The sequence below is a fragment of the Danio aesculapii genome, chromosome 2, assembly GCF_903798145.1.
Source record: "Danio aesculapii chromosome 2, fDanAes4.1, whole genome shotgun sequence".
In the NCBI taxonomy this organism is placed as follows: Eukaryota; Metazoa; Chordata; class Actinopteri; order Cypriniformes; family Danionidae; genus Danio; species Danio aesculapii.
The window spans coordinates 55,676,646-55,702,305 of record NC_079436.1 but is presented as its reverse complement, the minus strand read 5'-3'; the positions used below and the strand labels follow the sequence as shown (position 1 = coordinate 55,702,305).

Here is a 25,660-nt window from a genome sequence, read left to right as displayed (position 1 = left end):
AATACAAAGTAAACCTTCGATGCGTCATAAACTGCTTTAGATAAAAGCTAAATGCACAAATGTTAAGACTGCAGCAACATCCTTTTAAACCTTTGACCTATATCTGCATAAGTAGAATGCAATTAACACAGGATACCTATGGGTCACTTCTTTAAATCAAGGTTTGTGGGTGTGATTGGATTAACTACAGTGTAAATTTAACAGTCTTGTGTCCTGAAGCAGATCAACACCAGTCAGACAACTGCTTACAGATATACATGTACTGCAAAGCAAAACTTAGTTTCCTTTACCTAATTTCCTTTGTCTTTGTCTTCCAGAGTAAATATTTAAACAAGATTTGCCATTAATCAAGAAACATTATTATCTAATGCTAAATGATCAAACATTCAGTGAAAAAAAATAAAATAAATAAATATTCAGGAAAAAAAATCTCTGAAAATGGAGTAAGAAAAATTGGGGTAGAAAATTTATCAACCCCAAAGGCAGACATTTGTTCTTTGTTTTAAGAATAATTTACTTAATTTAAATAAATTATTGGTGGTTGCTAGGTAGATGCTAGGGAACTTAAGTTGGTTGCTAGGGTAATTTCAGTGGTAACTGTGCAGTTAGTTGATAGCGTACTGCAAACACTATATGATAAAAATCATGACAACAAATGTTTGTATGTTACATTAACTTATATATAACTTAACTTAAAGTTGGTCACTCAAGCTAGTTGGTCACTTCAGTTTTATAACTTAAGTAGAACTTAATATTTTTAGTCTGTTTTACTGATGCAAGTTGAGATGACTAGAAATAGAATTCCTTCATAGAAAGAACCAGCAAGAAGAATTTGATGGATTTGTGCTAAATGCTATAGCATCACTGACCAATAACAATGGTACCTATGACTGTCAGTATGTTTGCATCCTTATCTGTTCTAATATGCAGGTTAGAAGCAATTAAAGTATACACTGAAATGCAAAGTCAAAATATAAATAGCAGAAGTGAACAAACAGATTTTCCCTACCTGCAAATATTAATCTAACCAAAACAAGGACATACTGTAAATATAAAAGCAGACACTTATGAGTAACCAACACAATCTCACGGCAATTCGTAACTTTTTGATTTAGTGGCTAATTCATATGAATTCGTACGATCTAATTCGTACAATTTAGTACGATTTGCTCATCCCCCAATGACGGTTGGGTTTAGGGGCGGGGTTAGGTGCCACGCCTCCTTTTTAAAATCGTACAATTTCGTATGACTGAACTCGTACGAATTAGCCACTAAACTGACAAAACGTAAAATACTTACGTTTTCTCGTGAGATCAGGCTGGAGTAACTACAACTAGGGCCAGATGAAATCTGTGGACCTTTTTTGCTATTTCTGCTGAGAATTTTGGTAAAAATCTGCAGATTTCATAACTAATACTTTACAAATACTAATGAACAGTTCAAAGTACTTAATTTGTGAAATAAAAAATATCTTTTTAACTTTTATTAAATGTTTAAATCCAATTAGATTATTTGGTAAACAAATCAAGTCTCTCATATAATATATCTACTAAAAGACAGAAAATATTACTTTACAAACGGCATTGTACATAAATAAGATCAACATTTTCATATTAGTCAATAATATTACTGTAATTAATTAAAAAACTGAATTAATATAGATTTACACATTTACTCAAGTAAATAAACAGAATTAATAATGGGCTAAAAATCTACGGAAATCTGCATGCACAGATTCCGTGGGCCTAGTAATAACACAGTCACTAATGATAAAAAAAAGCCAGTAGTTAATAGAGTGAACTGTGACAAACTAGCGTTATTGAGCAGCCCATTACATTATTCCCCACATTCAAAACTACTGTATAACTCTACAACACAAATACACTTCATTAAACATGTACACATAGGCATCACCTTTATGCTATAAAACTAACTAGGTTAACCATGTCTGTGTGTAATAACTTATATTTGATATATTTGTACACTATACAAACTTGAATTGAATATGAGTGACATTAAAGTCTTTGGTTTAGTTTGAGCACTGGGGCCTTTCACTGATGTCCAGATGGCCTAAAAGCCTCTTTAATAGGAAGAATCCCAATATAAGAGACCCACTGGGGTTTGTTAGAAAATCCAAGAGTTTAAAGTGTGTAATTAGTCCATCTAGAAAACAATTTGGCCCTGTGAATCACATCTGTCCATCCGTACTGATGACAGGGATGTGTACATCTGAATTCAGACTGTTTTTTGTAATTTAACGTCAGGGAAGGGAACTAAAATAAACCTTTGTTTTTTTTTTTAAGCTGAGGTCAAACTGACAGCAGGCTCAGGGTCCGTCACCACAGTCGCTGTCAGTCTGTATTACCACTGAAACCCAAATCACAGTCACTTCAGGTTGTGGTCATTTCAGGTTATGGTCACTTCAGTTTAATGGTCACTTGAAAGATATCTGCAAAGATCTGAAGATTAAATTTTAATTTCTGCATAGATACAAACCCTAAAGTTCATGAAACTTCTCTGCACCATCTCTGTTGTTTTACCAACTGTTTGACAAAGCCTTTAACACATGAACTGGGTTTTATTTTCTATTTTACTGGCTTTTGAGCGTGTAAGTTTCACCTTTAATTGATAGGACAGTAGGAGAGTAGAGACAAGAAAATGTGGGGAGCAGAGAGAAGGACTGGTATAGGATCTCGAGGCAGGAATCGAACTCAGGTCACCGTGAGCACGTGTCGACGCACTAACTACTACACCATTGGCGCTGACATACTTGATTTGGTCTATGACTTACTCTTTGTTGTATGTGGTTTTAGTTTTTGTGAAGTGCATTGGTCAACGTGGATTGTTTTAAATGTATTTTAAATAAATAAACCATCATTGTTGTTGTCATAAAAAATAATCCAAAATGTTAACCCTTTAGTTTAGGTCACAATTCACGGTATTAACAAACAATTAACACTACTAGCTTAATAAACTACTAATTAGCTGTTTATTAATAGTTAGTAAGGCAGTTGTTGGGTTTAGCAAAATAAGATCATACTTTACAAATACTAATCAACAGTTCAATATCTTAATAATAGGTAGGTAATATAAGCCAGTATTTAATTTAGACTTTACACACCTGAAACTTGTCTATAGCGCTTGTTCACTGCTGCTCTTATAGTTGTGTAAATTGCTTCCTTGTCCTCATTTGTAAGTCGCTTTGGATAAAAGCGTCTGCTAAATGACTAAATGTAAATGTAAATGTAATAACATGAATTATGACCTAAACTAAAGAGTCAGTAAACTCCCTGCAGAGTCAGTGCTCCCTGCAGTTGAAAATACCCTCTTTTGAGTTGCAAAATGCAGTTAAACAGTCAGCTGTGGCTAAGGTTTATGTTTTATCATTAACACATTTACTTGAAAGAATTAATTGTAGCTGCGTCTCAAATGGCACACTATACACTCATGCACTTACACACACTCAACAGCAGAGTATATGTATGTCGTCCCAAATGGAACTCTAATGTTTTTTTACTAAGCGGAAATTCAAACCGTTTCCCAGATGATGTTTGACGGCCGCCAAATTAGTGAAATAAATGACCAAAGTACCAAATAATACCTGCTATGAGTATAACCACATTCACCATAGGGAATATTCTCGTAGGAGAATACTGCTTTTACCATCCAAAATAAAAATAAAGTAATCCAACGTGTGGGCCCGATAGCTCCGCCCCTTTTGCTATGTGAGCAAAACTGCGGTCGTTGAGTGCGTGAAGTGTCCATCATTACACACTTTATTTTACCGGTTGAATAAGTGCAACATCCGGGTAATTAAAGTGCAATCATTATTTTAGAGTTTTCAGTGTGAACGCACTATTTATACTACAAAATGGCCTAGAATAGTGCATGAGTATGCAATTTAGGACACAACTTGTGTTTGGGATTAAAAGTAATACAGTTAAACCAGTTTATCATTTCCTCACAAGCATTATCTGTTTGTAAATAGAGTAATGTAAATGCATTTTTAATGTTTAAGATTTATTTAGGATACTACAGTAAAAAAATATATATATTTTTAATGTAACTGTGTGTTTATTAACATTACACTAATTTAGAGTGAGCTTAGGTACGTATGCTAGCAGTCAATCACATGAGGATGTGGATGCTGTAACAGTCAATAACTTTGCATTTGTCTGTCTGCTGCTAATGCACCTGAAGCCTGATTGCTTGTGTTTTCCGCTTGAACAAAAAAAAACTTGTTGTATTTGTTGCAATTAGCATTGTTAGTGTCCACTCTGGTAAAATATAGCCATACTCTTGACCGTTTGGTTCTCTCCGCCATCGTCACTCTATTAAATGCAAGTCAACCCAGGCTCATTCTGAGAACGTAGTCCCATGGACGTTTCTGGAGACGTAGGAAATACGTAGCCGGGGGTATGTACGGCTGCATTTCATTTTTTTAAAGCGAACGCTGCGGGGCGGTGTGACGCCGTTCCTTTCGGCGCTTGCCGGCCGCTCGCCTCCGTGTGGAGGGCTTTCCCGCTGCAACCAGTTTGTCCGGTTAGCTCTTCGTGTACTCTGGCAGACTCGAGGCGCAGAGAGGGGCTGACCACGACGACGACCGGGTTCGAGTCCGGGGAAGAGCGGTTCCAGAAATCAGGCAAGTAAACACAAACAAAATCCAAAAAATGAAGCGAACAAGTACATCACAGGGTGAGAATGTGGTCAAAATCTGAAAACGTGGTAAAATTTAGACGAGGGCTTTTCTTTTTCTGGACGGCTTCTGTGAATCGTCATTGTTTGGGTTTAGGGACGGAGGAGGGTGGGTCAGCCGATTGGCCGGTCGCACGGTCAATCATTCTGTCATCCAGGCAGACAGGTGGAAGGTTGTTCGACAGCGGCCTCTAGCAGGTTTAGGCGAGAACGGCGCGGGGAAAAAGCGCGCACAGCGGCCTCTCGCGGATTCCCGAAAACAAAAACTGCAAAAATACGTACCTCCCGGGACGTATTTCGCGGTCTCCAGAAACGTCCCCGGGACCAAGTTCTCAGAATGAGCCTGGGTTGTTACAAGCTGTTTGCTGACGCAGGTCTAATGTTATGTGTGTGCGCTTGGCGCAAGTAAATTCTGTATACGCCGGAACAAGACAAACATTTCTAACGTGAGATTGTCAACAGTACAAAAGAATAACAAATATTCTTTTCCCAAACGATGCATCATACTATGATAGTTCAGCCACGAGTCATGTCGTTGTTTGGTGTATATTAGTGTATATTGCATCCTCTAGTGGATTTACGCGAGAAGAGAACGTGTGAGCGAAATTTGAGATCTTTGAGACCACTTACAAACATTTCTCTTGCACTAAACAATCTAGATATTCTCAGTAAATTTACCAAAACATTACTATAAAGCAACTTGGAGCTTCTTTAAGCTAGATGCTCTTTAGTTAGACCATAGGTGAGCAGTGTAAAGTGTAGTAAAGTATGCTTTGAACAATGACACATTTCACCTTTAAGCTGCGGTCACACTACAGTTTGAGCTAGCGAAATTCTGTCGTGCGGCACTGTGAAAAGGGGCGGGATTAAACAAGATGATTAGACATTTAAAAAAGCCAGCGATTGCTTCATGTTTTAAATTTCTATCCAGAGAGGTCATGTTTTGATCCTCGGTTGGTCTCACGCAGTCAAGTGGTGCGATTTTGCAGGTCAGTGTTCACGAAGCTTGAACTTTCCAACGCAGCGACCTGCGAAACTTGCCGCAAGAGCTTGCGTTTCTGGTCTGATGCATTCGCATGAGTATGAATGGAAGTCTATGAGGAGAAAAGTCTAGTGTGACCGCAGCTTTATCTGTACTAGAGGTCAACTAGTCGACTTTAATGCTCTGCCGTGACGCTTTTTGATTGACGTCGACTAGTTGCGCTGCGCAGATCACATGGTTTGACCTGAAATACATGGCAGCTTTACACACAGCTAACTAAATGAAACTGCCATCAGATTATTTACAGTAATTTTTTTAAATGTTATTTTTCTTATGTCTGTGTCAAAGATTCACGTGAACTTTGAGTGAACTTTAAATAGTCAAAAAGATCCAAGTTAGATCGCTTCATGCTAATACCCTAGAGCAGATGCTAGCCAATGACGTTTAAGAAACCCTGGAAAACTAATGTGATTAGCTGTTGCCCTCTACAAAGTGTAGACGCGGACATATTTTGTGAATAAACCGTGAAGCACGCAGTAACTGTGAAGTGCGCAGCCGCGGAGGTGACAAATTTCACAGCATGTATAAACATTATCGGTGAAGATGTGCAGCGAGGAGACGTCTAATGACCAAGATGAGCCAGTAACTGCGAAAATGCCCGACATGAGCAGGATTTTGAGCAGCTTTCTAGCGTGCACGATCATAGCGGTAAATATGCATCTGAGCAAGTCTCTGACAGTGTAATATGTCTTAACGTAACATTATAGCCTTTGTCTTTCATACGTTATTAATAACTTCATATGAATCTGTGTGCTGATAACGTATGCTTTAAATCTACACTAAACTATTTGTTATTACATTCTTTCTAGAACGTGCAGCGAGATCAATGTGTTGACAGCTTTTATTCAGCAGTAAAATTACCCCAGGTGCTAATGTTGCATTATTAACGAAATGAATGTGTTGACTGTGTATTTGTTTTGCGCTAAAATCAGTAATTGGTAATGTTGCATTGTTTTGCAACGTGTTATGAGCTGTCAAAGAGCATGTGAATATATTTTTCTTGCAAATAAAATCACAAATTGTGGCGTGTTGCAAAACATTTGCGTCTTGTTTTATTGATGACGTCAACAGCGACTAGTCGACGTCGACTCGACTTTGATAACATAAGTCGACTATCAAAAATCTGAAGTTGTTCAACCAACACAATCTCACGGCAATTCATAACTTTTTTTTTTTAGTGGCTAATTCGTACGATCTAATTTGTACAATTTAGTACGATTTGCTCATCCTCCAATGACGATTGGGTTTAGGGGCGGGGTTAGGTGCCACGCCCTTTTTTAAAATCGTACCATTTCGTACGACCGAATTAGCCACTAAACTGTCAAAACGTAAAATACTTACGTTTACTCGTGAGATCAGGCTGGTTCAACCCCTAATCTGAAGCTAAATTTACACAGAAGTGTTTTGCAGAAGTGTAGAAGTCAAAAAACCTTTCCATTACGAGTTACAACCTGCTGAAAACATTACAAAAAGTGTCATTTATCATGTGTCAGTATAATAAATCAATGCAAAATCGACCTTCCTTCTATTCTAGAGATGATAATTGGTCAACCAAGGCTTCTTAAACTTATCTTTAGATGTCATTAAGGCCAGGGGAAATCTCTGGAGGATTCTGTAGTCTCATTAAGGTGAGGGTTGATCTCCGTGTCAGTCAGGAATTAACCTGGCCAATGGATTTAAAGAAACCACCGCAAGACCAGACTTTCTCAAACTGAACGTGGAGAAGCCACGTTTAAAACAATTAATAAAGAGCCTGAGTAGTTTGTTTGCCAATCTAAGGTCAAGTGTGGCGTCTCTTGATGAGGTCAGATCTGAGTCTAATGAGCCACATGAGCTCTGTTTAGAGTAATTATGAGCAGGTAAAGCCAATCTATTAGACAGCCCGTTCATTTATCCTGAGAAACATTTTATTTAATACAAACAGTAGCTATGTTTCCATGCACCTATACTGGAATACTGCATTAAACAAATCCTTAATGGATGCACACAAATTTAGCGCACATGTTTTTTATGTCAATTTTGGCAATTTTTGCGCAACTCAGTATAAGATAAACTTTATTTGATAATAGAAATGCACATCAATTACAATGGAAAACTGTTTACTGAATAAACTCCAGCATGCGCATTAGTAAAGTGATGTGATTTAGTTTGTGATGATAAAAACGTGCATTAATGGACAAAGCAGCATTTCCAGCACATTGTAAAAGATTTGAAATGTTGTTTTTTCGCTCATTTCTAAAACCCCTCAGCCATCAGTCCGTCATTACAGTGCTTCAGTATTATTATGACCTCGAGAACTGTCTTGAGCATCTGTCTGCGCTCTCAAAGAGCATCTCACGCCACTGCATTGCACCCATTGTGTTTTGTCTTCGTCTTCTGAGGCACAACTCATTTACTAAAGAAAAAACAACACTGTGGCTTCGCCAAATGAACAAAACTACATTTCTCTGCCTAATATTTGCTTAAGTTTATAAGGAAGTGATGATTTTGTTCACTTTGACTTACTAAATGGACTCAAGATATTGGTCAATTTGGTGATGGAAAAGTCATGATTTGGGGTTACATTCAGTATGGGGGTGTGCGAGAGATCTGCAGAGTGGATGGCAACATCAACATCCTGAGGTGTCAAGGCGTTTGTGCTGCCCATTACATTACAAACCACAAGAGAGGGCAAATTGTTCAGCAGGATAGCGCTCCTTCTCATACTTCAGCCTCCACATCAAAGCTCCTGAAAGCAAAGAAGGTCAAGGTGCTCTAGGATTGGCCAGCCCAGTGTCCAGACATGAACATTATTGAGAATGTCTGGGGTAAGATGAAAGAGGAGGCACTGAAGATGAATCCAAAGTATCTTGGTGAACTCTGGGAGTCCTGCAAGAACGCTTTCTTTGCCATTCCAGATGACTTTATTAATCAGTGATTTGAGTCATTGCAGAGATGTATGGATGCAGTCCTCCAAGCTCATGATGGAGTCAGACACAATATTCATTCTGTTTCCACTGCAGCATGACGACATATTCTATACTGGACATTATTGAAGGTTCAGTGACGAGACTTTTATCTAAGCAAAGTCAGACCTTACTGTCCTAATGAAATCATTCAAAAATAAATGAAAAAAAAAGGGATGATCACACTTTATTTTGGTAAAATAAGCGTAATATGAAAAGTAAAGGCCTCTAGATAAGTCACTTCTGATACCAAATGATCAACTCGAAGTTATTATTTGTTGTTCCAAAAACTTGGATAGGCAGCAAGACTTTTGTCATGTAGTGTATGTATATTTATAAAATATATATATTTTATATATATATATTTTAGAAGAATAAAAATGCTAACAATTTAAATCTAATAAAAAGCAAATTTTTTTTTATTTAACGAGTGGATTCATTTATTTTCTTTTCAGCTTAGTCTCTTTATTAATCCGGGGTCGCCACAGCGGAATGAACCGCCAACTTTCCAGCTGCAACCCATCTCTGGGAAACATCCATACACACTCACTCAAACTCATACACTACGGACAGTTTAGCCTTCCCAATTCCCCTATGGAGCATGTCTTTGGACTGTGGGGGAAACTGGAGCACCTGGAGGAAACCCACGCGAACGCGGGGAGAACATGCAAACTCCACACAGAAACACCAACTGACCCAGCCGAGGCTCGAACCAGCGACCTTCTTGCTGTGAGGCGACACCACTACCTACTGCGCCACTGCGTCGCTTTACAAGTGGATATAATTGCATTTTTTGTTTTATTTTTTAGCGTGTATATCAGATAATCCTAAAAAAAATGAATGAATGTATGATGATTTCTATATTTCATGTGACACTTAAGATTTAAAAAAATGCAGAAAATGTATCTTTGAATAACATTAATTCAGTTTCAGTACATTACTGTCATTTTTAATATATATATTTTACACACAAAATAATATTTAGAATATTGTATAATATTTTTACAGAATAATAATAATAATAATAATAATAATAATAATAATATCATGTTTTTTTAAATAAATCTGTTAGTAACAACAATTTAATTTAGCAAGATAATAAATGCTTTTGTTTGTTTTATTTTTCATATTGTGTATTTATCAGATAATCCTAAACCAGGAATTAATGCATCATGATTTCATTTGACACTTAAGACTTCATCAATACAAGACATTCCTATGAACAACCTATGGGTTGAATTTAAAGAAGCAAATTAAATTTAGCAATGTTCAACTTAATTGAGTTAACTATAAGTCTATATTAAGTATTACAATATTATTAAAATATTAATAATAAGCATTAAAATATTATTTTAACTTTTAAATAGCACAAACTTTAACAATTTTAGCACAATTTTAGCACAAAAATTAGCACAAACCAAATCTTAATGAACACAGGTTAACATTTATGCAAAGTTTAAGACTATTTTTTATATTTATGCAATAAAGTTTGACCCTATTTACATGACCTTTAGATTTAATGTGCAATTTAAACAGCTTAAAGTTTCCAAGCATAAAAAAAATAATGAAAAAAAAAATGAATTCCTCAAGACTTGCAGCAGAAGGTTAAGCACAAAGTTAAGCACATGGCATGCAAAACAGCAATAAAACTATTTCACAATGCCTTCCACCACAAAACCCGGCTGTTTGCGTTGATCATTTCGGCGCAACACTTAAAGCGTTCGGCAGCACAAGAAAAACACATCTTTACACACGGTGTGTTGTCTTTTGTAGAGCGGCAGGATTACAGGACACTTCAGTAGGTCGCCATTATCATCATTTAGACAAAAGCGCGTTGAAAGGCCGTTGTGTGGAGCTTCATTAGCGCAGGCCTCCCTCTGTGGCGTTTAGTGCTGTAGAGCTGTCAATCATCCTTAAAGGGGAAGGATTGTAGTCATTAAACCTCTTAAGTGTTTTTCTCCTGCCACCGGCCTCTGCGCGTCAGGACAGTTTTCATGGCTTCATTCTAAAGATCAAGACCTCCATATGCTGCGCCGCCAATGGGATGTTTCCAAGTGCGCCGGAATTTATGAGCACTTTTTTGGGTGACTTTTTTTTTTTTGCCCGCTATAGGGTATTTTAGTGGTGCATTAAAAGTGGGTGAGAATATCTGAGAGCATGCATGGAAATTAAACAATAACTCAATCAGATGAGACGGAAAGTTGGAGGAAAAGGTAAGTGAAGTTTGGTGTTTTTTTTCATGCTATGTTATTATTATTATCATTATTATTTTTATTAATTATGCATATTTTTATTTACTTCTGTTTGTATATTTATAACACGTAACATACAGTGTTGATTCAGGTTGATTGCACAAAATTTTATTATCTGGTTGAGACTCAACATAAATGAAAAAGTTGAGTAAAGTTTTATTTTTTCTGTTATTATTATTATTATTATTATTATTATTAAGCAAAATCATGCATATTTTTGATTATTTCTGTCTGTATATTTACAGTAATTCTTGATTGCTTGATTTACTGTGAGTCTAATATTACTTAAAAAATGAGTAAAAATACAAGATTTTACAAATACATTTTAAACAACAACATTTAAGAAAAAGTTGAGTATAGTTTGTTTTTTACTGTTATCGTGGTAATTATTATTATAATTATTATTATTAAGCAAAATCATGCATATTTTTAATTATTTCTGTCTGTATATTTACAGTAATACTATATTTTACAAATACATTTAAACAACAACAGTTAAGAAAAAGTTGAGTATAGTTTGTTTTTTTTCTGTTATCATGGTAATTATTATTATAATTATTATTATTATTATTAAGCAAAATCATGCATATTTATTTCTGTCTGTTTATTTACAGTAATTCAGCTTGATTACATAAAATTAAATCATCTACTGGTTAAAAGTCTAATATTACTTATAATGAGTAAAAATAGTACATTTTACAAATAAGTTTTAAATAATTGTATGTTTTTGCTTGGAAACAAAATAAAAAATTAGGAAAAAAGTTGACTAAAGTTGAGCTTTTCCCTGTTGTTGTTGTTATTTTTCTTCTTCTTCTTCTTCTTCTTCTTCTTCTTATTATTATTATTATTATTATTAATAATAATAATAATAATAATAATAATAATAATAATAAGCAAAACCATGCATATTTCTTTATTTACTAATGTTTGTGTATTTATAGCAGTACTGATTCAGGTTGATTGCACAAAATTGAATTATCTACTGGTTGAAAGTCTAATACTACTTAAAATAATGCGAGTAGTTTCCCAGAGATGGGTTGCAGCTGGAAGGGCATCCGCTGCATAAAACATATGCTGGATAAGTTGGCGGTTCATTCCGCTGTTGCAACCCCAGATTAATAAAGGGATTAAACCGAAAAGAAAATGAATGAAAATAATGAGTGAAAATACTACATTTTATAAACACATTTTAATAACATTATTTTAACTGAAAACAATATTTAAGAAAAAGATGAGTGAAGTGTAGTTTCATTTCTGATGTAATACTTTCTGTGTTCAAATTAACTATGAATATTACTGTGAATACATGACTACGTAACATTTTTAATATTAATATTAGGCAAAATATGCACAATTTTTACTTCTATTTGTATATTTATAATAGTTTATAAAATGCTACATACAGTACTTCAGGTTAATTGCATGAAAATTAATTATCTACTGGTTGAATATCTAATATTACTTACATTTTGTTGTTTCCAAGCAAAATAAATGCTATTTCAAATGTATTTGTAAAATGTAGTATTTTATCTCATCATTATAGGTAACACGTGAGTGAAGTGTCATTTCATTTTTTAATTAATGCTTTGTGTTCAAACTAACTTTAAATATTATTGTGAATACATGACTATGTAACATATTCTTTTTAATATTAGGCAAAATATAAAGTTTTTACTTCTGTTTGTATTTTTATAACAATTCATAAAAAGCTATATAATACTAGGTTAATTGCATGAAAATTATCTACTGGTTGAATATCTAATATTACTTAAATTTTGTTGTTGTTTCCAAGCAAAATTTTCTATTTTAAATGTATTTGTAAAATGTAGTATTTTTACTCATCATTATAGGTAAGACGTGAGTGAAGTGTCATTTCATTTTTGATTAAATGCTTTGTGTTCAAATTAACTTTGAATATTATTGTGAATACATGACTATGTAACATATTATTTTTAATATTAATATTAGGCAAAATATGCAAAGTTTTTACTTCTGTTTGTATATATATAACAATTCATAAAAAGCTATTTAACCCCTGGTTAATTGCATGAAAATTAATTATCTACTGGTTGAATGTCTAATATTATTAAATTTTGTTGTTGTTTCCAAGCAAAATAAATGCTATTTCAAATGTTTTTATAAAATGTAGTATTTTTACTCATCATTTTAGGTAAAACATGAGAGAAGTGTCATTTCATTTTTGATTTAATGCTTTCTGTGTTCAAATTAACTATCAATTTTTATTGAGAATACATGACTACACTGGAAAACAAACCTTGCTGCCTTAAATGTTTTAGTTTTAACTGAACTTTTCTAGTCATCTCGACGTACAGCAATCAAACAGACTAAAATATTAAAAGTTAAATGTTGTATAGTTGAAACCGGATTAACATTCAATTTTTTTACAGTGTATGTAACTCTTTTTAGTATTATTATTATAATTATTGTTATTAGGCAAAAATATGCAAAGTATTTTCTTCTGTTTGTATATTTGTAATATTTTTACATGAGTTAATTATGTTCTGTCCAGCTAGGATTTTCTGATTAAGTTTATTTACAGCCTTTTTTCATGGGTTCTTTTAGCACATACTACTTAGCTATTACTTTAATTGAAAGAAAATAGTGAGTAAAAATATCAAATATCATATTTTAAATAGTAAAAACGTTGAGATTTTTAATAACATTTATTTTGGCATCTGAGTGATTCAAATGAGGCATCAAATTTAAGTAAATAGAGAATTAAGTTTATTTCATGTCTGATTTAATGCTTTTTTCATTGAAATTAACTGAATTATTATTGTGTATACATGGCTATGTAACATTATTATTATTATTATTATTTTGCAAGATTATGCAAAGTTATTGACTTCTTTTTGTATATTTATAACAGCACTTCTGGTTGATTACATTAGGTAATTAAGTCTGAAAAAGTCTAATATTAATGAAGTGAAAAGAAAATAGTGAATAAAATGACTACATTTTAAGTAGGAAATAAACATTAGTTATTTACATATACATTTATTTTGCTTGGAATCAACAAAGTGTTTGAGTGATTCAGATGAGATATAAAATTTAAAGGAAAAGGTGAGTACTGATTTAACTTTCATAAAATTGAACTAACATTAGAAAGTATTATAGCCAAAACATTTACTTCTGTTTCTATATTCACAGCATTTCATAAGATGCTGCAACATTACAGTAATTCTGATTGACTGCATTCAATTATCAGTGAATTATCTCCTATTTAAAATCTATATTAAAAACTCTAAACAACAACTGATTCAGATTAGATGAGAAAAAATTAAAGAAAACGGACAGTGAAGTTTAGTGTTTATTTAAAGTTTCATATATTTAAATCAAGTTTAAAATGTATTGTTACTAGGCAGATTATTTACCTTTATTTATTTAAAAGATTTTGTAAAACGCTGCTACGTACAGCACTTGTGATTCGTTGTACAAGTTGATAAATATAAGTCTATAAGCATATTTTAATTATATTTTAAATATTCCTTCATTCATTTTTTTTCAGCTTAGTCCCTTAATTAATCAGGGGTCTTCACAGCGGAATGAACCGCCACCTATTCCAGCATTTGTTTCACACAGCAGATGGCCTTCCAGCCACAACCCAGTGATGGGAAACACCCAATACACTCATTCACACACACTCTTCAACTACGACCAAGTTAGTTCACCCAATTCACCTGTATCGTATGTGTTTCGACTGTGGGGGAAACCGGAGCACCCGGAGGAAACCCATGCCAACACGGGGAGAACCTGCAACATTAACTAAAAATAAGTCCAGATTTCATTATTAAAGACAGATCTTTTTAAAACATGGTCTGGTCTGGGGAAACTATGAATAGTAAAATATATTGCAGATGTAAAGCCAGCAGTTTTGATAATAGTTTAAGTCAAAATCAGGACTGACTAGACGGTAGAAGTCCAGACTTTAAAAACACACAACTATTAAGTAATCCACACTCGGGCACCTACTTTTGACATCCTCTGCATCTTGTTAACTCTTTGCTCTCCTCCTGAACAGACCTCTGAAAGGGAATCTCTGGCACAAACCAGAACCTGCTTCTCCTCTGGATTTACACCCTTTCATTTACACTGTTTCCTGGAAGAGACTTACTGTAAGAGCAGATTGATGCATCTGTCACCGGATACCATGAACATGGTGGACGATGGCTGCCTCTCCACAGAAAACTACCATGACCTGGGCAAAGGTGGCGTTTCGGGCATGGGCGGCCGCGTCCACAGCATCGACGTCATTCTGGGCTTCAGTAAAGACCAGGATCCTCTGCTGGAGACCATCGGGACGCATAAAGTGGACGGAGACCAGCTGGAAGAACAGGAGAAACAAGTGAACGCTGATCCTTACAGTCACCTGCAGATCTCAGACCAGACCCAGCAGCAGCCGGTGTACCACGGTGAGAAACATGGCTTTATTCTGACATGTATTTATATAGTTGGTGTCAGAATTTCTCAAATGATGTTTAACAGAGCAAGGAATTTTTCACAGTAATTCCTATAATATTTTTTCTTCTGGAGAAAAAGTCTTATTTCGGATAGAATAAAAGCAGTTTTTCATTTTTTACAAAGAATCTTATGGTCAATATTATTAGCCCCCTTAAGCAATGTTTGTTTTCGTTTGTCTATAGAACAAACAACTGTTATCCAATGACTTGCCTAATAACCCTAACTTTAACTTAATTAACCTAATTAAGCCTTTAAATGTCACTTCAATAACTAGTAAATTAGCACCCAGAGGAAACCCATGCCAACACGGGAATAACATGCATACAGAAATGCCAGGGACCAGCCGGGACTCGAACCAGCGACCTTCTTGCTGTGAGGCGACAGCGCTGAGTCAGAGTGTTGCCCCTTTTTAAAGTTATATATTTTGCATTTTATATACACATGTATTAATATGTAAATATAATAAATCTACACAGTAAGCATTACTTTGGATTAATCACTTGAAAACTCCAATAAAAAAAAATTTAAGTTGCCATATTATTAATTTTTAAATAACGGAAATTATTATTCAACGCAGTTTAAAATGCAATTTACTCCTGTGATTTAAATTGTACAATTTTTTAAACATCATTCCAATATAAAATAACTGGTTATTATTCAATGCAGTTTAAAATGTAATTAATTCCTGTGATTTGAAGGTGCAGTATGTAAGTTTGACACCCAGTGGTTGAACTAGGTATTGCACTTCTGGATCAAAACAAACGCAAGTGCAGGTTGCCAGATTGAGGACAGGAGCGAGTGATTTAAACTGTGTTCTAAATAAAAGCAACAGCACCCGATAGAAGGAATATTTTCCATATTAAAAAGAGTTTTTATCTTAACCAACACCTTGAATTTATGCATATTAAAAATATTCAATTTCTCACAGAATAAATAACAGAAAACTATGACATTCACCTCAGGTACACCTCATGTGCTTTATTCAGTGTTAAATGTGTAAAAAGTGCTAATAATGTGAGTTTGAATGCCATTTTACATGACATTTACGGCCATATACTGAAAGTAGCAGCAGAAAGTTCACCTCAGATCTTGAAAATCTATGTTAATAATGTTAACAATTTAATAATGTTAAAGAGGGATAATATGTATTAAATAGATTATAAGTGTTACTATTTCGTCAGAGAGTGCATATTTTGTGCTTCTGAATGGCTGTATTTAAATTTCTGTCGTGTTTCGTCTGGTGCAAACAGCAAAATTGCTCATCACTGCGCATCTCGTCACGAAGCATGTTGTTCGGACACGGGGTTACAAAGTATGTTCACTTGGCATGTTTCTTAAATATCTGCAAACATTTTATAGTATTTTTATGCTTTAGAAAAGCAAAAACTTGCATACAGCACCTTTCAAGCGGAATATGTTTATATATACACACAATAAATATATCTCTGTTTATATGTATACACACAAACTTCATATTGGATGTGATTAATCGTGACAATGTACAAAATTTAATGACAAAAAGAAAAGAAATATGTATGAAATATATTTGAAGTTTGAGTATGAAAGTTGTGTACGGCACGATGTTTAACACTTGAACTAACGATCTGATTCTAATCCTGCCGAACTTAATTAGATTCAACCTGGATCTGCCCCACCTCAACATGTGGCTCGCTTTGCTCTTAGTGGTTTCTTCGAAATGAAAATCTGCGCTGTTGTCAGGCCGGTTGGCCAAAAACGCTGCGGTGTTGAGTGAAGCTCTTAGCGGATGGATTAGCAGTCTTGGCCACATGAGGTCTGCAGGTTTAACCAGTGACATCTGCGTGCTGGATTACTGGAGGACTTACTTGTGATGGAACTCCCAAATCTCTTATTTGCTAGGTATTCATATATCCGAAAGGGTAACATCGAACTCCAATGTACCGCTTTAATAAGGCATAAAAGCATAAGTAGTATTGAGTCTTGTATTGATGTCTGAGTGAACCGGAAGTTGCTGAGACTTATTTCAGTTTGTTAATGTACTTCTCACTGAATCTGATTATTGAGTAGGGGGCAGGGCTTTGTTTTTAAGCATTATTCTCTCATAGAAATCTAATGGTAAGAGGCATGGATAAAAATATTGTGGATTTGATTGAAGATTACCATTACCATGATTACCACAATTTTTTAAATAAAATTTTTTAACTTGCATGTGATAATAGTTTACATATAGAACAACAATGAGGGCTACCAACAAATAGAATTTCACATGGACTTTAAAACTGACCAGATGCACCAATTTCACACTATTCTGCCCATTTATTAAGCCGTTTAGGTGACTGTCGCTTTAAATTTAAATGAGATTATTCTCTTTTCAAAAGAGGGCGGAGCTAAAAAGCCTGTGTATCAGCATAGTGGCAGATTTAAAAACACACAGATTCAAAAACACTCCTATGGTAACGTCCTCAAACGTCCTATGGTAATGAGGGAGAGATGGTCACTAGTGGGTGGGGCTTTTCCCCTCTGATGACACGTACAAAGTGAGAATGTCAATCAAAGTGTTTCTGCAGGCTGCTTTTATCAAGGCTGATTATAAAAAGAATGAAATAATACATCTTTACCATTAGAAGCTGCTTTTATTCACAGACTGTTGCCACACAACGATGTTTAAACCCCTTATAAAAGTGATTTTGAGTGATAATAGGTCCTGAAAACACCTCAAAAACAGAATCTGCTACAGCAAGACACTACTCCCTTCACTGTGATTTCAAACATTTTCACAAAATGACTCTCAAAACAGTCCACATACATGTTTAAATTTGTGTTAGGGAGCATTTCTCCCTTGCCAAGAAAATATATTCAGCTCACAGGTGTGGAATATCAAGATGCTGATTAGGCAGCATTATTATTGCACCGGTGCACCTTAAGCTGGCCACAACAAGCAAAAACATCCTGGCAATTTCATAGAAACACTGAACAACTGTAACCAATTTCTAGATAACACCCTAGCAATAACCTAATGCCGAGTTCAGACTGCATGATTTTTAGCCCTGATTTTGACTCGCCGACAGGTTGAGAAATCAGACAAATGCCTGAAATCACAGGAATATCGGTGCTCGCTCACGTGAGTAACAATCACACAGTGTGAAGTATCAAAGACGCAATCTGAGAGAATCGCCGATGAGTCGCCGACACCCATGAGATATTTGGCATGCTAAATATCTTGAGCTGTCCGCGATTCAAATCATGCTGTGTGAGATGTGTTCTGATTAAAAATAACATCAGCGATCACCTACAGCTAATCAGAGAGCAGCATCCACTAGTGTGGGTATCTGCAGGCTTGCGGGAGGTTGGAGGAGAAGTTAAAATGGCTACTTTTTGGTCTATTTGGACCCAAGAAATGAAAAACTAGTGTAAATTTGACAGCAGCACCAGTGTCTGTTTGACATGTCATCTGAGCAATACCACAACCTGGTCGAAAAAGAAAAAGGTTGGAAAGAAATTGCTAATTCCCTTTAAAGGCTAGGTGAGGACATATTTTCTACCCCACTAAAGGCTTCTTTCTCATGTATTAACAAAAACTATGTGACCTCACGTGGTTTCCATGTCATTTCTCACGTGTGTTTGGTTATGAAACGTAGTTTGTGGACTGAGAAAGTTTTCGGCGATTCACCTATTGTAATGTCATGCAGTGTGAAACTCCATCGCCGATTCATCCTACAGTGTAAACACAGCACAGACAGAATGCTACTCCAGATAGTCATTCAGTGTGAAAACCTCTGTGACATGACTAATTTCAAGTCTTACAAGCAATTACAAAGCAACCACCTGAAACACTCTGACAACCACCTAGCAACGCTCTGAAACTTTCAGAAATAATGCTGTAGCAACAACCTAAAAACAATGCTGTAGTAACCACTCAAAAAGCCTAGCAACACCTTTGCAACACCCAGAAGACCTGCAGTTTCTCAGGAATGCCCTTGCAGCAACCCTACAAATGGAGCTTTTTTCTCCATTTTAACAGACTACTATTTTCTGATGTTGCATGAATGTGATTGGCTAGCGTCTGTGCTAATATTTGCATAAAATGATGTGATTGGTTGATGCCTGCAATGGCGCTTAAAGTTTAGTTTTTCAACTTCAACTGCAGTGACCAACAGATTCAACAAGACTCAAAGTACCCACAATTCAGTTCAGCAAAGATTTAGGTAATTCCATTCAAATCAACGGGAATGGTTAAATGTAGACGCCCTGTGTGAATGAGGCATCAGCAACACACTAGCAACAACCACCCAAAGAACATCCAATAAAATAGAAAACCCTGGTAACTTGGGATGCCCTGTTGCAATGCCTTGCAAATTTATAGTAATGCGGTAGCAACAACCCTGAATCCATGCTTTAGTAACCACCCGAAAAGCCTATCAACAACTTTAGCAGCCAAGCAAAATGGACGGAAATACTTAAGTATAACTCTTCAGCATTATATTATTCCTTGAACACTACATAAGTATCCGAAAAACCTGTATTTGTCTGTTCACAACTGGCACTCCTGTTCTGTAGACACCGGACTTTTCTCCACGGAGAAGTGCGATGCAGATTTGGGAGACCTGCGGAGCAACGTGGAGAGTGACAGCCGTTCCCCGGACGTCCCAGATGAGGATCAGCCGAAAAAAAAGCATAGGCGCAACAGAACCACCTTCACCACCTATCAGCTACACGAGCTGGAGCGCGCCTTTGAGAAATCCCACTATCCGGACGTGTACAGCCGAGAAGAGCTGGCCATGAAAGTCAACCTGCCCGAAGTTCGAGTTCAGGTGAGCGCCGGGAGACTTAATGGAATTAAAGAGAGCATGGAGGCGCGGCGATCAATGTAATGGTATAATTTCATTACAACTCTGACATTGGGGTTATTTGTAATGGACTTAGATTGATAGGGCATTACAAGGTGATGGTGTTTAACAAGGGGTACTGATTCAATGGAGAGTCCTGTTCAATACAAGAGACAAAGCTTTTTTGTCAAATAGTGGTGGTAAAAAGTTATATTTATTTCAATTTTAAGCTCATCTTACTCTATATAAAAAATAAATAAATAAAAAAAAGCAAAAGGGAAAATAACATACTTTCTTGTTACTTTTTAACACGCTTCATTACTTTGTTTACTTAAAAAAAGATTATAATATACAGATGAAGTTAAAATTATTAGCCCTCCTTTTTCAAATATTTCCCTAATTTTGTTTATCAGAGCAAGGAATGTTACACAGTATTTCCTATAATATTTTTTCTTCTGGCGCGGAAGTCTTGTTTTATTTCGGCTAGAATAAAAGCAGTTTTTAATTTTTTAAAGACATTTCAAGGTCAATATTATTAGCCCCTTTAAGCAATATTTGTTTTGGATTGTCTACAGAACAAACCACTGTTATACAATGACTTGCCTAATTAACATAACTTGTCTAATTAACATTTACATTAACATTTACATTTAGTCATTTAGCAGACGCTTTTATCCAAAGCGACTTACAAATGAGGACAAGGAAGCAATTTACACAACTATAAGAGCAGCAGTGAACAAGTGCTATAGACAAGTTTCAGGTGTGTAAAGTCTAAGAAGCAAAGCATTAGTAATGTTGTTATTTTTTTGAGAGAGAGTACAGTTAGTGGTATAGCCAGAGAGGCAGTTACAGATTAGGAAGGAAAGTGGAGACTAAATAGTTGAGTTTTTAGTCGTTTCTTGAAGACAGCAAGTGACTCTGCTGTTCTGATGTAGTTAGGGAGTTCATTCCACCAACTGGGCAGATTGAATGCGAGAGTTCGGGAAAGTGATTTCTTCCCTCTTAGGGATGGAACCACGAGGCTTACAGTAACCAAGGAAACAGTGGGTAAACTTTCCTAGAAATAATTAACCTAGTTAAGCCTTTAAATGTCACTTAAAGCTGAATATTAGTATCATGAAAAATATCTAGTCAAATATGCACTGTCATCATGGCAAAGATAAAAATGAGTTATTTCTAATTCTGACTTCCACTCGATATTAAGTCAAGTCACCTTTATTTGTATAGCGCTTATACAATGTAGATTGTGTCACATTATGTGAAGCAGCTTCACATAAAAGGTCATAGTAAATAGGGACAGTGTAGTTCAGTTTGTAGAGTTTAAGTTCAGTTCAGCTTATATCAAATTTTATTGACATTATTATATTATTATTATAATTATTATTATATTATTATATCAAATTTAATTGACAAGTCAAATTTAAGACTTTTTTTTAAAGATCTTTTTAAGGCCATGAAGAATGAAATTTCTGACTTATATAGGGTTAAACCCTAAAGATTTTTTTAATGGCCCAGCAGAAAAAAAATTGACTTGCCCCATCAAAAAACTAATTCTAATTAGTCACTTCTTAGCCACATATTTTAAATAGTGTCAAAACAAGAAGAGCCTGGATGTTTACAGATTTTTTTTTCAACACAACTTAAAAAAATGCACAACAGACTGCAATAATATTATTATAAATATAGTTTTGCTAACTGCTCTATTGAGTTGTATTGTAGGTGATTGGACGTGTGTTGGATTGATTGGGTAACTTTACATAAACAAAGGACAATTAAGACCCGGTTAAAATGATTTAAAGGGCACCTATGGTGAAAAATCTACTTTTTAAGCTGTTTGGACAGACATATGTGCATATGGTGTATAGACTGTCATATTGGGGTGAAATAAACACACCCAGTCCTTTTTTTTTCAATTTAATAACATAAAAACGGTGGACCAATTGGAGCGGTTTTCAGATCGACCGCAACTTTACGTAGGAGAGCGGTCCCCCCACCCACCGAACTGATTGACAGCTGCACGTATTAACATGTCCAGGTAGTCACGTGTATAATCATATAAACAAGACCAGACGTGCGCAAAGCAACCGGGAATAAAAGGTGTGTTCAGTTCGCTAGGATCATCAATGTGATCAAGAGTGAGTTTCACATGTTTAAAATGTTTTAAAACAGAGCATGTGTGTAATGAATTACAGAGATTTAGCTTAGCTTTACTTAACTTACTCATTGGTAAAGTTCTTACTGTAGTATTTCTCACAAACGCTATGTGAGATCTGCTTCCTTTAAGTCTGTCTGTTGCCTGATGCAGCCGAGGGAGGAGATTAAGACACGCAGAAAGGCACGTAGAAACGGTGGGCAGGGAGGACTAGCCTTAAAGGAGCAGTACACCAAAACCGCCACCCAGTGAAAAAATGTATAAATAGGAATTTTATAAACGGTATATTAAAAAATCTGATGGGTGTTTTGAGCTGAAACTTTACAGAAACATTCTGGAGACGCAAAACACTTACATTAAATCTGAAAAAAGGGCTAACATAGGTGCCCTTTAAGAACTACAAGACAATATTTCAGTGAATTTAAGACTTTAAGGCCTAAATTTAGTTTTTGAAACGCAAGACTTTTGGCACAAATATAACTAAAGAAGTAAATAAATAAATATGATTCTAACACAGATTCTCCACTTTGTCTCATTCAGGTGTGGTTCCAAAATCGGCGCGCAAAATGGCGAAGACAAGAAAAAATGGACACTGGCACCATGAAGCTCCACGACTCGCCCATTCGGTCCTTCAACCGACCTCCAATGGCACCAAATGTGGGTCCTATGACTAACTCTCTCCCGCTGGACCCCTGGCTGTCCTCGCCACTGTCCAGTGCCACACCAATGCACAGCATCCCAGGGTTTATGGGTCCCGGACAGAGCCTCCAACCCACCTATACTGCCCATCCCGGATTCCTCAACACGTCTCCAGGCATGATGCAGAATATGCAGCCAATGCCACCACCGCCCTACCAATGCCAACCGGTGTTTAATGATAAATACCCGCTGGAAGACGTCGACCGCAGCTCCAGTATCGCAGCTTTGAGGATGAAAGCCAAGGAGCACATTCAGTCCATGGATAAAACCTGGCAACCCATGTAAAAATGGTGAACGTTATTCAATGTTTTATTGGGATCTCATAGAAATGAGTGGAAAGACATTACAGTAAAAAAAATGATGGGTTTTTTTTAGGATCTTTGAGGATGAAGGCCAAGAAGCACATTCAATCCATGGATAAACCTGACAACGTGACAAAGATAAAATAAAAAATGGGTGAACGTTTCAATATTCTATTAGGATCTCATAGAAATGACCGGAACAACGCTACATAAAAAAAATCCTCGGTTGTTTTAGGGAGTTTAAGGATGAAGGCCAAGGAGCACATTCAATGAATGGATAAAACCTGGCACAACCTATGTAAACGTGATCGTTTCAATGTTTTTTGGGGATCTCATAAAAAAGACCGGAATGACATTACACACAAAAAATGCTTGGTTGTTTAAAATCAAATTTGGGTGAAATATACGTTTTGTTTTGTTGTTTTTTTGCTTTTAGTAAATAATTTTTGTGGTTTTAAGCATTAAGTTATTTAGGTTGGAAGAATTTAAATATTTATTTTCGGCAAAATTTCTAAAATAAAAGTTCACCCCAAAATGATAATGTACTCACAGTTTACTCACCCTCAAGTGGTTTAAAACCTTTGAGTTTATTTTATCTGATGGACACACAATAAATTAATTTAAGAATATTAGAAACCCTAAAAAAATATCTCCTTTTGGGATCAACAAAATAAAAGAAACTCAAACAGGTTTGGAACCATTTGAGGGTGAATAAATGTACATTTTTGGTGAACTATCCCCAAGTACTAAAAAAGTTACAAGTTGTCATTATTGTTGTTAAACATTATTGTCTTTTTGGTCAATGGAAATTATTCCAAACAAAGTCAAAGTAAAACAGTTTGTGTCAGTTTAATTCCAGAACAAATCTATTTTTGAGTTCATTATTGAGTCAATGATTCAATTGTATTTAAAGGATAGCTCACCCATCATTTGTTAACCCTTTATTTGTCACAAACCTATTTGTTTCTACGCTCAAAAAACTGACATGTGCTGTTTGTTCAAACTACTTATTTAAAATGAGCTGAAACAACTCCTCTAGGGTTTTTGGGACAACTTAATTGTTTTATGTTCAATCAACTTAAATTTGTAAAAACGAATAAGTTAATTTGATTCATTAATGTTGTCCCAACACAAATCTACTGTGCAAATGCTGGGTTCCACACAGTGCATTTTGAAGAATGCAAGAAAACAGTACCCATACACTTCCATAGTATTTTTTGTCCTGCTATGCATGTCAATGGCTACCGGTTTTCAACATTCGTAATTAATACTTGTGTTTATCAGAGAAAAGAACAATCCAGTATTAAAATATTAAACACCCCTGTATACATTTCTGGAGAGCACGAAATACGTCCCATGAGCTACATTTTTCTACAGTTTTTGTTTTTGCGAATCCACTAGAGGTCACTGTGCACAATTTTTGAGATCTCAAATTTCTCTCGCGAGTGCCATTCGCTCCTGCTTTTCTTGTGTAAATCCACCAGAGGCCGCTGCCGACTGACCAACCCACCGACCAATCCTGCACCCACCCTCTTCCCTAAACCCAACCAATACTGTTTTCAAAATCAATCAAGAAAAAAAGCAGCCTCATTTTTACCATGTTTTCAGACCTTACCATGTTCTCACCCTGTTATTTACTGGTTTATATTATTTTTTGTCTTTTGTTTTTGTCTTACCTGCTTTCTGTAACTGTTCTTTGCTGGACTCAAACTCTGACATCACGTACACGGTGAGCCACTGAGCAAACTGGTAACAGTGTCAAAGCAGTCCACGCGGAGGCAAGCGGTCAGCTGGTAGCCCAAAAGCCGTTGGTGGCATCATGCCACCCATTAGCGTTTGTTTAAAAGATGAAATGCTGCCAAATCTACCTCTGGCATAATTTGTGCTCTCCAGAAATGTGTATGGGGGAACGTAGCCTATGAGAGAAAAGAAACTTAAAAACCATTTTTGGGTGGCCTATCACTTTAAATTATTTCTGAATTTTTACCCAACTACTGGGTTGTCCATACTGTATTTTACCCAAAATTGTGTTAAAACAACTCAAGAGTTTTTTTTTCCGAGAGTAATATTAGTGTTCACCCAAATGCCATAGAGGAGACCTGGCAAAATGAAGATCTGCTTTATGATTTCAAGGGCCTCAAAATTGCCTGGAGTTACGCTGATGGTCAAACCCACTTGGTGGTATTTATTCTGAAACCACTTTGGCAAGAAAGCACAGACAATCTAGGATTATGGAGTCTACAGGTGTTTCTTCTTACCCGCAGATGTTGAGCTCTTCAGGATTTT

At 35.7% G+C, this 25,660-nt stretch overlaps 1 protein-coding gene across 1 annotated transcript; it reads left to right on the top strand.

The window, feature by feature from the left end:
• The first annotated feature begins 15,084 nt into the window (after positions 1-15,084).
• On the top strand, positions 15,085-23,357 carry rx2 (retinal homeobox gene 2). The gene is made up of 3 exons (XM_056468432.1): positions 15,085-15,367; positions 19,953-20,206; positions 22,914-23,357. Exons 1-3 carry the CDS (start codon positions 15,085-15,087, stop codon positions 23,355-23,357), a joined length of 981 nt encoding a protein of 326 aa, XP_056324407.1.
• Positions 23,358-25,660: the final 2,303 nt, after the last annotated feature.